General features: G+C 38.0%; 1 protein-coding gene across 1 annotated transcript in view; it reads right to left on the reverse strand.

Moving 5' to 3' along the window:
- NALCN (sodium leak channel, non-selective) overlaps positions 1-12,933 on the reverse strand; it is a 252,275-nt gene that overhangs the window by 60,319 nt on the left and 179,023 nt on the right. The window contains 2 exon segments of the mRNA XM_086482062.1: positions 1,755-1,896; positions 3,622-3,758. Coding sequence (XP_086338188.1) covers positions 1,755-1,896; positions 3,622-3,758 — 279 coding nt within the window.

Here is a 12,933-nt window from a genome sequence, read left to right on the forward strand (position 1 = left end):
CTCATCATTGATTCTGCCCTTGAGGTATGGGAATCCAAAAGTATGTGCTTAAAGCAGGTTGAATAGTGCAAAACCAATTTGCAAACACTTATTTCAATTTAGAAATGGAATTCAGATCATGCATATTTGCTCTTGGAGGGAAGTGAAAATCTGAAAAGAATGCAGCATTCTGTTTCCATATTGCAAGATCTCATTGAATAAACTGTGCCATGTATTCATCTGTCTTAAAACAGAATCACAATTCACTTTTGTGAACAGTGGGCAGAAGGAATTAAGATTGCAATTTAATATACCTAAACTATATTCACGTAAACAGACCTACTCAATCATTGCACAGCCTGCATTGCATCCTGTGGGCTTATCTGTGTGGCTGGGACAAGTTTAAGGTCTCTGTTCATCTCTTAATTACTTGGTAGAAATGTAGTCTGATTCCCCTGGCAGTGTTTGAGATCCATCATTAGCAATATTTGGCATAGTTCTGCTGACCCTGGGCTTGTCATTTAATAACTTATCCAATTTTTCTGCTGTGCTTGTTAGAGTAGATGATGTCCATTTAGACTTGGTTCCTTCCTATGGCCTTCCTTGTCTGATAAACAATATTTTACCACAGACCTCCCTCTCAGGCCATGCTGTTCAGCTTTGGCTTACTGATGCCATAGAATACATCAGCCACAGCAATGGGTTCTTGCACTGAAATGGGGATGGAAATTAACAGTAGCTGGCAAACTGTCTCTTCTTATTCATTATCAGAAGAATATTGTTTTCCCTGACTCTGCTTCCTGCCTGTACAAATGCAGTCCTGAGTTATAGCTGCAAACCACACACTAGGAAAGCCAGAGTTACACTGTGTAACTGCAATATGTACCCTCTTTCTTTTCTTTGTGCTTCTCTAAATTAAAATGTATTTACAAACCCCTGATGTTAATACTCGAACAGGATTCGAGCACACTGTTGTGAATACTGAAAGGACTTTTCTTTCGTGTGTTAAAAGGTCACTAATAAGTTATACAACATTACAAGTGATCAAGAAGTGGTATCAGTGTAGACGCCACTAGAAATCTGGGAAACCAGTATCTTCCATGATGCACATGAAGATTTTTTCTGCCCCTGTAGTTTTGCAAGGTGCCAGAAGCCACACACATTTACTTACGCTGCATCATCATCAACATTACAAGGAGTCCTGATATTTTTCAAATCCAACCATCCATGTCAGTCCGGCTGGGAGACTAGCAGCATTTACAACGGCTATCAAATAGATGTGTTCAGCATCTATTTTCTAGTGATTCCCAGGCCTAAAAAGAGGTTAATGTCCTTTAAATAATTAGAATAATTCTTAAATTTTTACTCATCTCCAATGATTACACAGAGACTTTGCTTCAGTGAAGTGCATTTTCAACATGGTAACAGTAGCAAGGCACTCAAAATCCAGTGTAATATTCACAAACTTTAATTTTCCACTAGCTCCACAGTGATTAACAGCAAGACTGCTTAAAAAAATAGCTTCATAAGAAGAGTGCATTGAACAACAAAATAATGTATTAAATCCTGAATTTTGAAGTCAAAGGAGACAATTTAAACCAAACAAGGATTGGCTGTAATGTCTGGTTTAGGCTAAATTAAATACAGCCTTTTAGCCTGTGCTCAGTCACCCGAGCTTGTGTTCATTGTTATGTGGTTTGACAAACTGAATAATCTGAGGTCTTTCCTCACAATACTCAAGGAAAGACATAGACTGCCCTATACTCTTGATTTACCTTTTGATCAATATATTTGTTTTCTTCAATTGCTGATCTTTTAGAGTGGTCACACGAGGAAGAAGATGCTGAAGGAAGCCTTCGCAGCAAACAGCTGGTATCTTGTTGCTGGCGATCAATAAACTGCTTCATAAAACTTTCCCTTGTGAACAAATAGAAGATATTTATGGATTAAAACCCCATGAAGAGCTAATATTTGGGTTTCTTTATGAATGTCACAACCCATTACTGCTAAAATGGACAAACTGCAAGAAAAAATGGTACTGGGCTATAGATTTATAAACGGACAGAGTGCTGAAACAACCGATAAAACTTCAATTCACTTTTTAAAGAAATCCATAACTGAATTGCGAGGTGGGTGCCTTGCATGTGGTTTTGAAGAAAATAATTTTATTCCTTTTAATATTTATTATTTATTTACCAGTCAAGGTGCTAAATAACTGAAGTGCCTTTTGCAGTTGTCAGCTCTTTTGAGCTCATTAAACAGTGAGTTGCTACTTCAATATAAATCAATTGCTGATATAATCCAAAGGAAACGTACTCTTTGCAAGAAATTCTTTCCTGAAGATTTCAAACAACATCTGTTCGTGTAACTGCTCTGAATGCCAGTATTAAGGCACTTCAGCAATTCTGTACCTCACATATGGCATGTTTAAAATGTTGAAGCATTTCTGTTTACAGCAAATGCACATTTATCTTGCTGTATTTTAAGTTTAGTAGAGTTGCCCTATTTTCAGTGTAAATTGACTGTGAAAACTATTTTTTTTGAGAGATAGTTCTACATAGAGTAACAGCTTCAGATTTAAAGATATGATTTGCTAGTGATAGTCTGAGGTCCGTTTCAGTAGTTAGCATGATCTAGTATTAGTGTAGAGTACACTAGGAAAAACACAGCTAGAAAGAAATACGAAAAAAGACTAACACTAGGAGAAGAAAGCCCTCGTTATATAAACAAACAGTATTTTGACATCAAAAGCAAAACACCTATGACTGCTTCCTTGAGATTTGGAAGGTTGTTTTTCCTGACCCTTCTGATCAGCATTATTCCTTTCATTCAGCTAAGATGATACAAACAGGTCAAACCAGTTGCCTTAGCTTCCTAATGCATTTCATCAAAAGAAACGTAACCTGAGGAGACCCAGAACAATGACAGACATCTTTCACACCATCCTCTCTCCTGCTATGTGGTCTGTGGGGATACTGGAATGGGCATGGCCAAAGGACCTGTTTGGCCAGCCTGTGCAGTTTCAGCAGTCTCAGCAGCCTGTATGTGCTAGAGAAGCCCCTGGGTTTCTCTATGCTTTTTTTGGGGACCACACCAAGAATAATTGTACTGTAACTGATGATCTAGTAGCCAATTGAGGGTTTGATCCTTTGTTAAGGCAAGTTTTACAGGGAAGTGTAACTATGCAATACAAAGAGGGGACAAGGTCATCACAGAGTAACTGATATTGGATGGCCTGTGTTACCCCCTCTAACGATTTGCTGCCAGTTGACATCTTTAAAAAGCTACATGAGAATTGATTAGACTGCTAGTTGTCTATGTCAGCCAAGAATCTAAAATCCAAATGGGAGTATAGAAACAACACCACACTTTTCAATCATATTGTACTTGTGTCCATTCCAGTCAATCTAGCTGCTTTCATGAATACGTTATAAGTAGCGCTAGGATTATTTCTTTTGTTTTCAAAAGTAAAAATAAGGTAAACCCAAAATGTCACATCCTTTAGTACCAATATTAATTCTGTTTCATTTCTGATTTTTCTGAACTATCTGCCTAATCTACAAGCAAAATAGTTAAATATTTTGGGTGCTACGTGGCACCAGACAAGTTTACAGCATACTAGCAAAGGAAGTACTTCAGTACCTTATTTTTGGAACTGTGAAATCTGAAGGAAGCTTGGAGATTTTCACCATTTGTGGCCTGTTTGGAAATTTTTCAAAGATGCGTAGACGCAATGGAAGCTTCTCCTTTGTATCCGCATTTGCTTCACTTTGCTTTAGCTGAAAACAATGAAAAAAATGACAGAAAGGGAAATTTTGCTCTGTAATATCCCAGACTTGTTTTTCAGAATTCAAATAATAACGGCAATCATTTAAAGAAACAGAAGATGGCAGCAAAGAACTACAGAGGGTAGATTTGATACTCATGAGTTTATTGGTCTGCTTGTACTAGAAGATGACAAATACCTAACAATATCATGCCTTTAACTGAAAGTCATAAAACGGGAGGATTGATAATAATTTTGATTTTAAAATATGAAGCATATTAGTGTCCTATTCAATATGCTTATTTCTATGTTTTCTTCACAGAACCCTAGCACTTTATCAAGCAAATAAACACTCGGGATCTTTTCTCATTAGGCACATCTTTCTGTATATGCTGACAATTCTTCGATATTCAAATAGAACATAGCATTTTAAAAGGGAGGAATTTTAAAGAAATCCAGTTCTCAGAACATGAAAATAACAGGAAAATTACATTTAGATGAGTATTATAACTAATAAAAAAAATCCATCTACACCATCTATTCTGATACTGAGCTGCAGAAAATCACATAATGAATGATGCATTTGTAAGTACCCACAAACAGTTATTCCACTGAATATCACACAACTAAATACAGAAAAGGCAGATACATCTACCTATATGGACAGATATAAGATAAAAAAGACAGGATATGGAGATAGGATCCCTGAATTCTGATTACCTTATGTAGCAATTCAGTTGTGTCATTGCAACAAAATACCAGGTCATAGAATCAGTGAAATTAATTTTTACATTTATTTTAAGTAGTATGTGGATTGCGTACTATTGCAATAAGCACACATCTGAGATTATTTCAGTTCTCCTTCTCCCACCTGCTTGTGAGTAAAGGCTTAAAAACTTACATTTTAAAACAGATTTTCACCATCACCGCCTGCAGAGAATACTGCTGATAGACATCAGCTATAGATTTTTACTAGGGGCAGTTGCCCAGGAAGTCGAATGGAGTTTTAATTCTCATTTGCACTGCCTAGTGAAATGTACGCTCCCACAGCATGTTATAGAAGAACAACTGCTTGACTGCACTGTCATGCTATCAGCAACATCACCACTTCCAGCCATAGGACAGCTTAAACTGAAAATCAATTCCTATTCGGTTGGATATCAGTTGTCATGTGGACTGAAAACTGTTTGAAGAGCTACAAAGACTAATGATTAATGGTAAAGCACTGAGTCTGAATAGAAGGGCAATATTGCATAAATCTGTATTATGTCCAGTCCTATTTAATTGCTTTATTAATGATCTTTAAAAGGAATAAATTATGACATTAACAAAATTTACTTGATATTAAAATGTGAAGAGTTGCAAATACCATGTTGGACAAGGAAAAGGACAAGAAATAGGGGCAGGAAATAAGAGACTGAAAAAAATCTAGAATAAGAGCAGAAACTAAACAAGAACTTGTACTTCAGCACAGCTCCAAAGGGCAATTTGCGCACCAATTACATTACCAGCCAAAGGCTATGCTCACAACCAGTCTCTGTTGGTTAGGCATTATATAGTTTTAGAAAATGGTATAGAAGGCCACAGCTCTGCTCTGTGCTGCTTTGAAGAGATCATATTTGGATATGCACTCACTTCTAAAACCCATTTTATCAGTCTCACACTGACAAGCCAAAGTAGTGCAGAAGAGAGTCATGAAAACCAGGGGAGAACTACATAAACCAACTGGGGCAAGGGAATAAAAACGAGAGAAAGGGTAAAGGGGCCCAACATTTATGCTACAACTACCATAACTGATAATAAAGTAAGGAGAGGGGAGACAATGTAAATTTATGTAAGAAATATTTGAAAACAAATTATTTCAAGAATATAATAGAGTACATTAAATATAGGAATGAGAGGATGATATTAAGAAAGGGAATTTTTAGGCTGCAAATATAGATTACTATCCTTACAGGGAAATCTCTGAGTGTTCAGCGAGGTCTCTGGAGGGAAGTGTCTCATCATTGCAAATTCAGCCTAGACAGAACCCTTGAAATGCCAGAGCACTGCAGAAAGAAATCCCTCACTGACAAAGAAATGAGTTGGATAATCTAACTGGGCTTTTTTCAACATTGTACTGTTGAAAAGCTTTGGGAAGGGGTAATTTTTAGAGGGGAAAAAAGGTTTCCATTTCTGCTAGTTTGTTTTTTAACAAGAACTCATTGCATAAATATGCAGATTTTGGCATGGACAAACAATTTCTCTTACAGCTATGAACTCCTGTTCGCAGAAGTCAGTCTATACAGAATAGCAAGCATACGATAGATTGCAACGTTGTCTGAAGTCTCAGTGCAGAACAGATCAGGGAGAGCTTGGAAGCAGGAAAGTGTACAGTTCAAAAAAGTATGCAAGGGGACAGCAATATCCCCTCTCTAAACAGAAGAATGATTCAAGATAGGCTTTAAAATAACCTAAAGTCAAAGCACTTCTGTAGGATATCTCTGATTACTCATGCTGTGATAATATTACTTATTGGGGAGCACGAGCCATTTAGCTCCACTGAGTTCTTCTCTATACACTTAGGGTGTAATTGTTGCTCCACATGACACACATGCTATTTTGTATAGCTTAAAACCTTTACATTTCAACTTTCTTTAACGCATAACAAACTCATTTATTTTTAAAGGTACAGGCTTATGTTGAAATCTGGCAATGTTGTTGCAGAACGTTTCAAGTAACAGCTAAAACCCAAACAAAATATCAGGATGTTTTCTGTACGATTTTTTTATTATTATTACTTATTATTATAACTGTTGGCAAGGAAATGCACACTGACCTGATTTGCTCTGCATGGCCCTCGATCTCCAGCCCCAAAGAGCCTACTGGGAACAGCTCACCAACATTTTGTCAGCCTGGCCTGGCTAAATTCTCTTGTGGCCACCAGAACAGTAAAAACCATTTATGGTTGTAAAGCCATAGTAGGAATTTATGTCTACTATTTCCACTATTTCTCCATGGTGCTTGAGTTCACAGAGGCAGATTTAATGGCACAATACATACAGTACAACTGTCTGCTCCGAACCAAGATCGGAAGAACTTATCCAAATAGTACAAAAAGAGGAGTGGCAGAGAGGAAATCTGAATTTGGGTTTCCAATGGTAGCTTGAATAATATGTTCAGATACAGGTCCCTGAAATCCAAGCTCTCCCTGATCTGTTCACATACTTGTCTTAGATCAATACAAAAGACAGCTGTGAGAAAGGTAGACTTATTGGTGAATATTTGTGGGGTTTTTGTCTCCCAGAAAGGCATTATGGCCATGTCTCCACTTGGTTTTAATCTGTTTGAGGTGGATCCCTCAACCATCAACACTTGCTGCTTGCTGGTTTAGTTTATGGGCTCTGTTGGTAAGCAAAACAGATTCTTCTTAGAGGAAACAAAACCACAAGCTCCACCTTGTTACATACAAATGTACTCCAGGCACCAAACCCCATGTGTGATGGGTCATGTAGTCCAGTGTGAGACCAAATCTCTTCCGAAGCAAAACTCTCCGAACTGCACGCACTGTAAATGCAGCAGCAGCAGACACTGCTTCATTGTACTGATTCTTTCCCATGGCGCAGCTCAGGTGTTATGTGGTATGATCTCATTCATACTACTTAATGCAGCTTCACCTGTAAATTTTTTTGTGACTTCAACGCTTCCTTACAAAAATGTGATTGCTAAAAGCAGCTTTATCATAATTAAGATCTGGGCCCTTAAAACTGAAGAGAACCTGTTGTCCTAAATACATACAGTAGCATGAATGGTGGTGAAAGTGGAAGACTGGGATAGAGGGAGGGACAATAAAAGAGAGAGCAGGTAATGACTGGTGAGAAAAAGGGGCAGGATAGCTTTCTAACACAGATGCAACCTGGCTGTGGTCAGACAATTCTTCTGGGATGGTCAGAAAAGCAGTCAACGCCCTGCTGCAGAGAGCAGCCTCCCACCAGGCCAACTGAGCCACACCACAAAAGTATTCACAAACCATCCCACCTCTGCCGGCTACTAAAGCTTTCTCATCCATGTTTCAGAAATGAAAGTGTCGACATTAAACATTTTAAACAAATATGCTATATTACAGTACTTGAGCCACACTGTACACAGTGTTATGGAGAACCTGAGGATCAGAGTAACACAATAAATGGTGGTTCTTAATCTTTTTATCTTAAAACACTGTAGTACTATAGTCATCCAGATATTAATCACTGCAAGTGTGATCAGGGTGAAAAGAGTGAGTTCTTTTAAAGTGCATACTGCAACTTCTTTCATAGCAGTGACTGGAGTTACTGAAAAAGCATTAAAGCACTGGACTGAGACAAGCAGCAGGACCTGATTAGGACACCCACGTTCCCACAGTCTCTCCCTATGTTCACCAGAAGAGACATGCCACAGTGCACTTACGATCTTCAGGTGAATGCAGGGCAGTGGCACGCCTGCCCTCCAGCCTACATCTCTTCTGTGGAGGCAGGATGTGAGAAGTGTCTGCACATGCAGAGGTCTCATTATGGACTTAGGTGGGAGCTGACAGCCTGGAACATGGAAGTGCTCTGGGGTCTGGTAATGTGAACAAGATCACTCGAACAGTTAGGAGGGCTAACTAAGGTGAGTAGCTCTTAATTTGCATTTAGAGACAGAAACATCCTCAAAAATAATGTTTTGCAAAGCAAACTGAAAGCTCAAATTTAACACAGTCATTGAGTTTCTAAGACATTGACACTTTGGTGAGAACATGCGGAAAGATAAACAGAGTTAACCAAAGCCAAAGGGATAAGACCTACCTTTCCTAACTTTTTGTTTTGCTCTCTATTCATTCAATTCTGATTATGGAAGAAGAGCCAGCATATAAAGAGTGAAAGATGCAGTTTTCATATGGTCTGTGAGGCAAGTGTGAAGTAAAGGCACTTTTAACGCTCTGTAAATATTTCAGTGAAATTAAATGATTATGAAAAAATTACTGCAATGCTCTAACTCTTTCATTTTAGTTGACAGTTTTCCTAACAGGCTGAGATCAACCATGTTCGAAATTAAAAGATTTGCTACTGATGTACACACAGTTTATTTAGGAACTGGCCAACTGCCCAGAATAATTTTGTGGTGACCGAAAAGATCAAACCCTTTGAGAAAGTTCAAGGGGTCTCACTACAGGATAGTTTTAAATTAATATTGTTTAGTACATTATAGTGCACCGCTATATATCAACATTTTTCACTGCAGTCTCCTTTAGGGGCTATATTGAAGAGTAAAGTAACTATACAATATCTGTGTTACACTCTTAGCAGGATATGCTACATACGTCAACACCAAACACTTTGAGCATGAAAGTGCAGTGGGATGAAAGACACTACGAACTGATACCAGCACCCATCCAACAATTTTCCAGAGTTTTTTACTTATCCAGATTCTCAGATTTACCATCACCTTTGGCTTGTCAAAAGGAATTTTGAATGAAATCCAGGTAATTAGCATTAAATGACATGTAAATCAAACAATTAAAAATCGGAAAGGCAAATTAAACAAGCCACTATTTTCCTTTCTGTTATTATTCTGAAATCATATAGACCTGCTAAATGTTTGGACATGAATGAGCTATACTAAAGGAAGATATGCATATGGGTAAGCTTTCACAGCACACACTCAGCTTTGGCAGCAATTTATATCAACATTTTCGTACCTGCATTTGACTGAATGTTCAACACAAATCAGCTGTTCAGTTACTATTACTTACACCTGCAATTCCATTAACAATGAAGAAAAAGCTCAATTTTGTTTATGCAAATTGCATTGTGAAAAAAGGAAGGCAAAAAACAATCTGGAAATTAAGGTAAAAAAACCTGACAAATTGAATTTGGTTAAAAGTAACATCTGCAGTATTTATGATGTGTAGATCTTATTAGTATGTCTAGAGCACTATATAAAAGACTGCCAAGGGCCCACCCCTTGCCTAAGGTCAGATGGTACCCGCTGACTTCAACAATAGTTCATAATATTTGGCTCTTGGTTCCTCTAGGCTCTGTGTGGTGGCCCTGAGACATAATTACAACAGTTACTTTTCTACAGGTTTTCCAATTCTTCAAGGCATCCGAAACAACATGAGAGCTTTTATGTGCAGGGCCCCTGAGCAGCACCTCTGTAGGATGACATTCGGGTTGTGTATTGCCTATGTTGAGAGGGAGAAGAGGTCGTGAGTTTGGCTGAAGCTGGGATAGCATTACAGGACTGTGCAGCTTAAGAGTCCAACCTGGTGAGGCCTTGTCCGTGCTTTCTTTGAAAGATCCTCATTCCTAAAATATTCCCTGAACTACACCAAAGTATTGTCTGGGAGGAAGTAGCCAGAACTACAGGAGAGAGCCAGCAGCAACCAAAGAGTTAAGCTGTGTGCACAGACAAGGGGTTAACGCTTGAGCTTGCTCTCTTGTCCTCTTTTAGTTGACTGCCTAGATGTACCAGTTGCGATTTTTGCCCTTTGGGCTCACCTAAACAAATGGGGACATTGCAAGCAATAACAAATTCTCTCATGTAGGGACTGTAAAACAGAATCTAAATTGATTTTAACCACATCCTGCGCTGCCTTGGGGAATTTTCAGTGAAATGTACCAAAAAATGTAATTACAGTGGTACTGGCATTCACAGCAGAGACTGCACTGTTGAAAAGGGTAAAATAAGCTGAAAACGTTCCTGGCAGATGGAGGAATAAGTTTACACATACATTTTTCATACACACAAGATTTGGGTTTTTTTTATAAACAACTTCTCTGTGTCACAGGGTTTATATGCTGTGCGTAGTACAATTTGGTGCTGTTTCCCAATTGTTCACTTAAATAACTTTTTCTTCAATTTCACATGAAGTCTTCCAAATTAATAGGATATTGAGTAAGGTTTCACAAATGTGGGGTTTTTAATAACTTCCTTCCAGTAATTGTAGCTCCTATCAGTTCTTCAGGAACAAACGCTGCTGACAAGATGTGATTGCAATTCAAACGGTACAAAATTCCTCTAGCAAAATTTGGCTAAGATTTTTTTCCATTTATCTAATAGAGGACAGGAATCCAGCATGTCAGAGAGTTCCCCTTTGATTAACTGTGATAAATAAGATGAGTTTTTCAGAGCTATTACTTCATATTGCCTACAGACTCAGGCAAACATTGCTACATTGATTACACTTTAGCCATATTTCCAAATCTTTTTTCCCTCTGCAGTGGCAAGAATTAGACCATTTAAAAAAAACATGAAATCTGAGATTCTGTGCAGTCAGTGTCCATAATCAGGGCCCCAGGAATGGGCTTACCAGACCATGTTCAACCTTCTTGCCTTTAGACTGAAGTACCTACCAAAGTTAATTAAGTTATGGTTGTCTTAGTCTCTCTTTATAGTCAAAAGTGATGAAGAGGCACTTGTAGAGGTCAGTTCAGATCTTGGGCTGGCTATATCTTTTAGACATGCTTATCGTTTTCTATTGACTAAGTAGGGAACTTGAATCCAGTATGTTCTTTAAATCAGACATGTGATTCCCAGTGTTAGGCAGGATGAATCTAGGCCATAGCATCTATGATGGTATTCATCTCAGTTAATTATAGTTGTCCAAATATGAAGTACATCGTATAATCATCTAGGCACTTCCTATACTTAACTGGAAAAGGTATCTCCAGATACTGACTCATACCATACTAACACATAAGTAAGACAAGCAAGATCATAGAATCATAGAATCACTAGGTTGGAATAGACCTCTGAGATCATCAAGTCCAACTGTTGACCTTATACCACCATGCCCACTAAATCACGGTGGTATATCACCTGTATATCAATAGAATGGATTATTATATCCATAGAATCCAATCCAATACTAATCCAATAGAGTGGATTAGTATATCAAGATGGAATATCACCTTAGGGTAACTCCTTCATTGAATGCAGAGACAGTGTAAGGCCACACCTATACTAGTAATGCACCTGGGTATTGGCCTGAGAACTGGAGTAAGATTGTCCATTGTGTTACACTTTTAGCAAAGCTGCTTGCAGTTTTGGCCTTGGCCAACTAGCACTATCCCTGATCATGCCTGAGCACAGTTTGGGGCTTATCCCAGCTGGGGACATTCCTAGTAGGCAGTACGGACAGTTCCTATTTAAGTGGTAGGTAGTTTTGGAAAGGGAAAATAACTTTATATGTACAAGCCAGGCTGTACCAGCCAGCCAGCTTTAGGGACAGAGAACAGGCCCTGGTCAGCATTCTCTCTTGATATAGATTGGCTAAATTATTCATTTAGAGAAGATGCTGTAGTTTAGATAAGATAAAATGTCTTGTCTTAGATACAATAAACCTCACCCCTATTTTAAAACGGTTCAGGGGTAGGTACATTTTTGGATGGATAGTTTAAAAAAGATAATGGAAATGAAACATAAATCTAATGCTAACATGCATAACTACTCTTTTAACAGCTTTTTCACATATAAATGTAGTTTTACCATTTTCATATTAATTATTTTTCTCTTGGAATAAGTAGCAGAAAGATTTTTATTTTCACAAAAAGGTTAGTGAGTCACAAAAGAATATCCATTATAACAAAAAATGCATTACATGCTCCATTTCATCAGAGGAAACTGAGACTTCACTTAAACTAGACATCATTATTTGTTATGAATTGTATATTTGATGAACAATAAGCACCTAAAATATTTTCAAGTGAACAAGAGCACAAGATGTATGAATTCTGCTCTTGTACAAACGTAATCATTCAATATTGACTGATACAACGTGTTCATTTTCAAGACTCAGAGTAAAAGTCATTACAACCTAAAAGGGTGCTTCTGCACAGGAGGCAAAGTACCATTGCAGGATAATTCAGACACTCACAATATTTGCTTACTTATCCAGACCCTGCACAAAGGAAGATTCCTGGAGGTAGCTTTGTAAATGGCGCTTACGTACATGTAGCTGAGACACACAATTTTATCTGCTCCGCTGGGTTTGCAGAAAAATAGAGCCAATCTGGGAAATGATAATTGCAGACAGACTTTCAAAGGTTCTCACCACAGGCAGCTCCCATTTACTTAAAAAATTGCTGAAGACACTTAAGAGAACCAGGCTGTGATTGACTGAGGAAATCATCGTCTTGACTTCCTATCAGGATACAGGCAGTGAGAGGTATATAAAATGTTGAAGAGCA

The sequence above is a fragment of the Leptosomus discolor genome, chromosome 1 (genome assembly GCF_034619465.1).
Source record: "Leptosomus discolor isolate bLepDis1 chromosome 1, bLepDis1.hap2, whole genome shotgun sequence".
Classification (NCBI taxonomy): domain Eukaryota; kingdom Metazoa; phylum Chordata; class Aves; order Leptosomiformes; family Leptosomidae; genus Leptosomus; species Leptosomus discolor.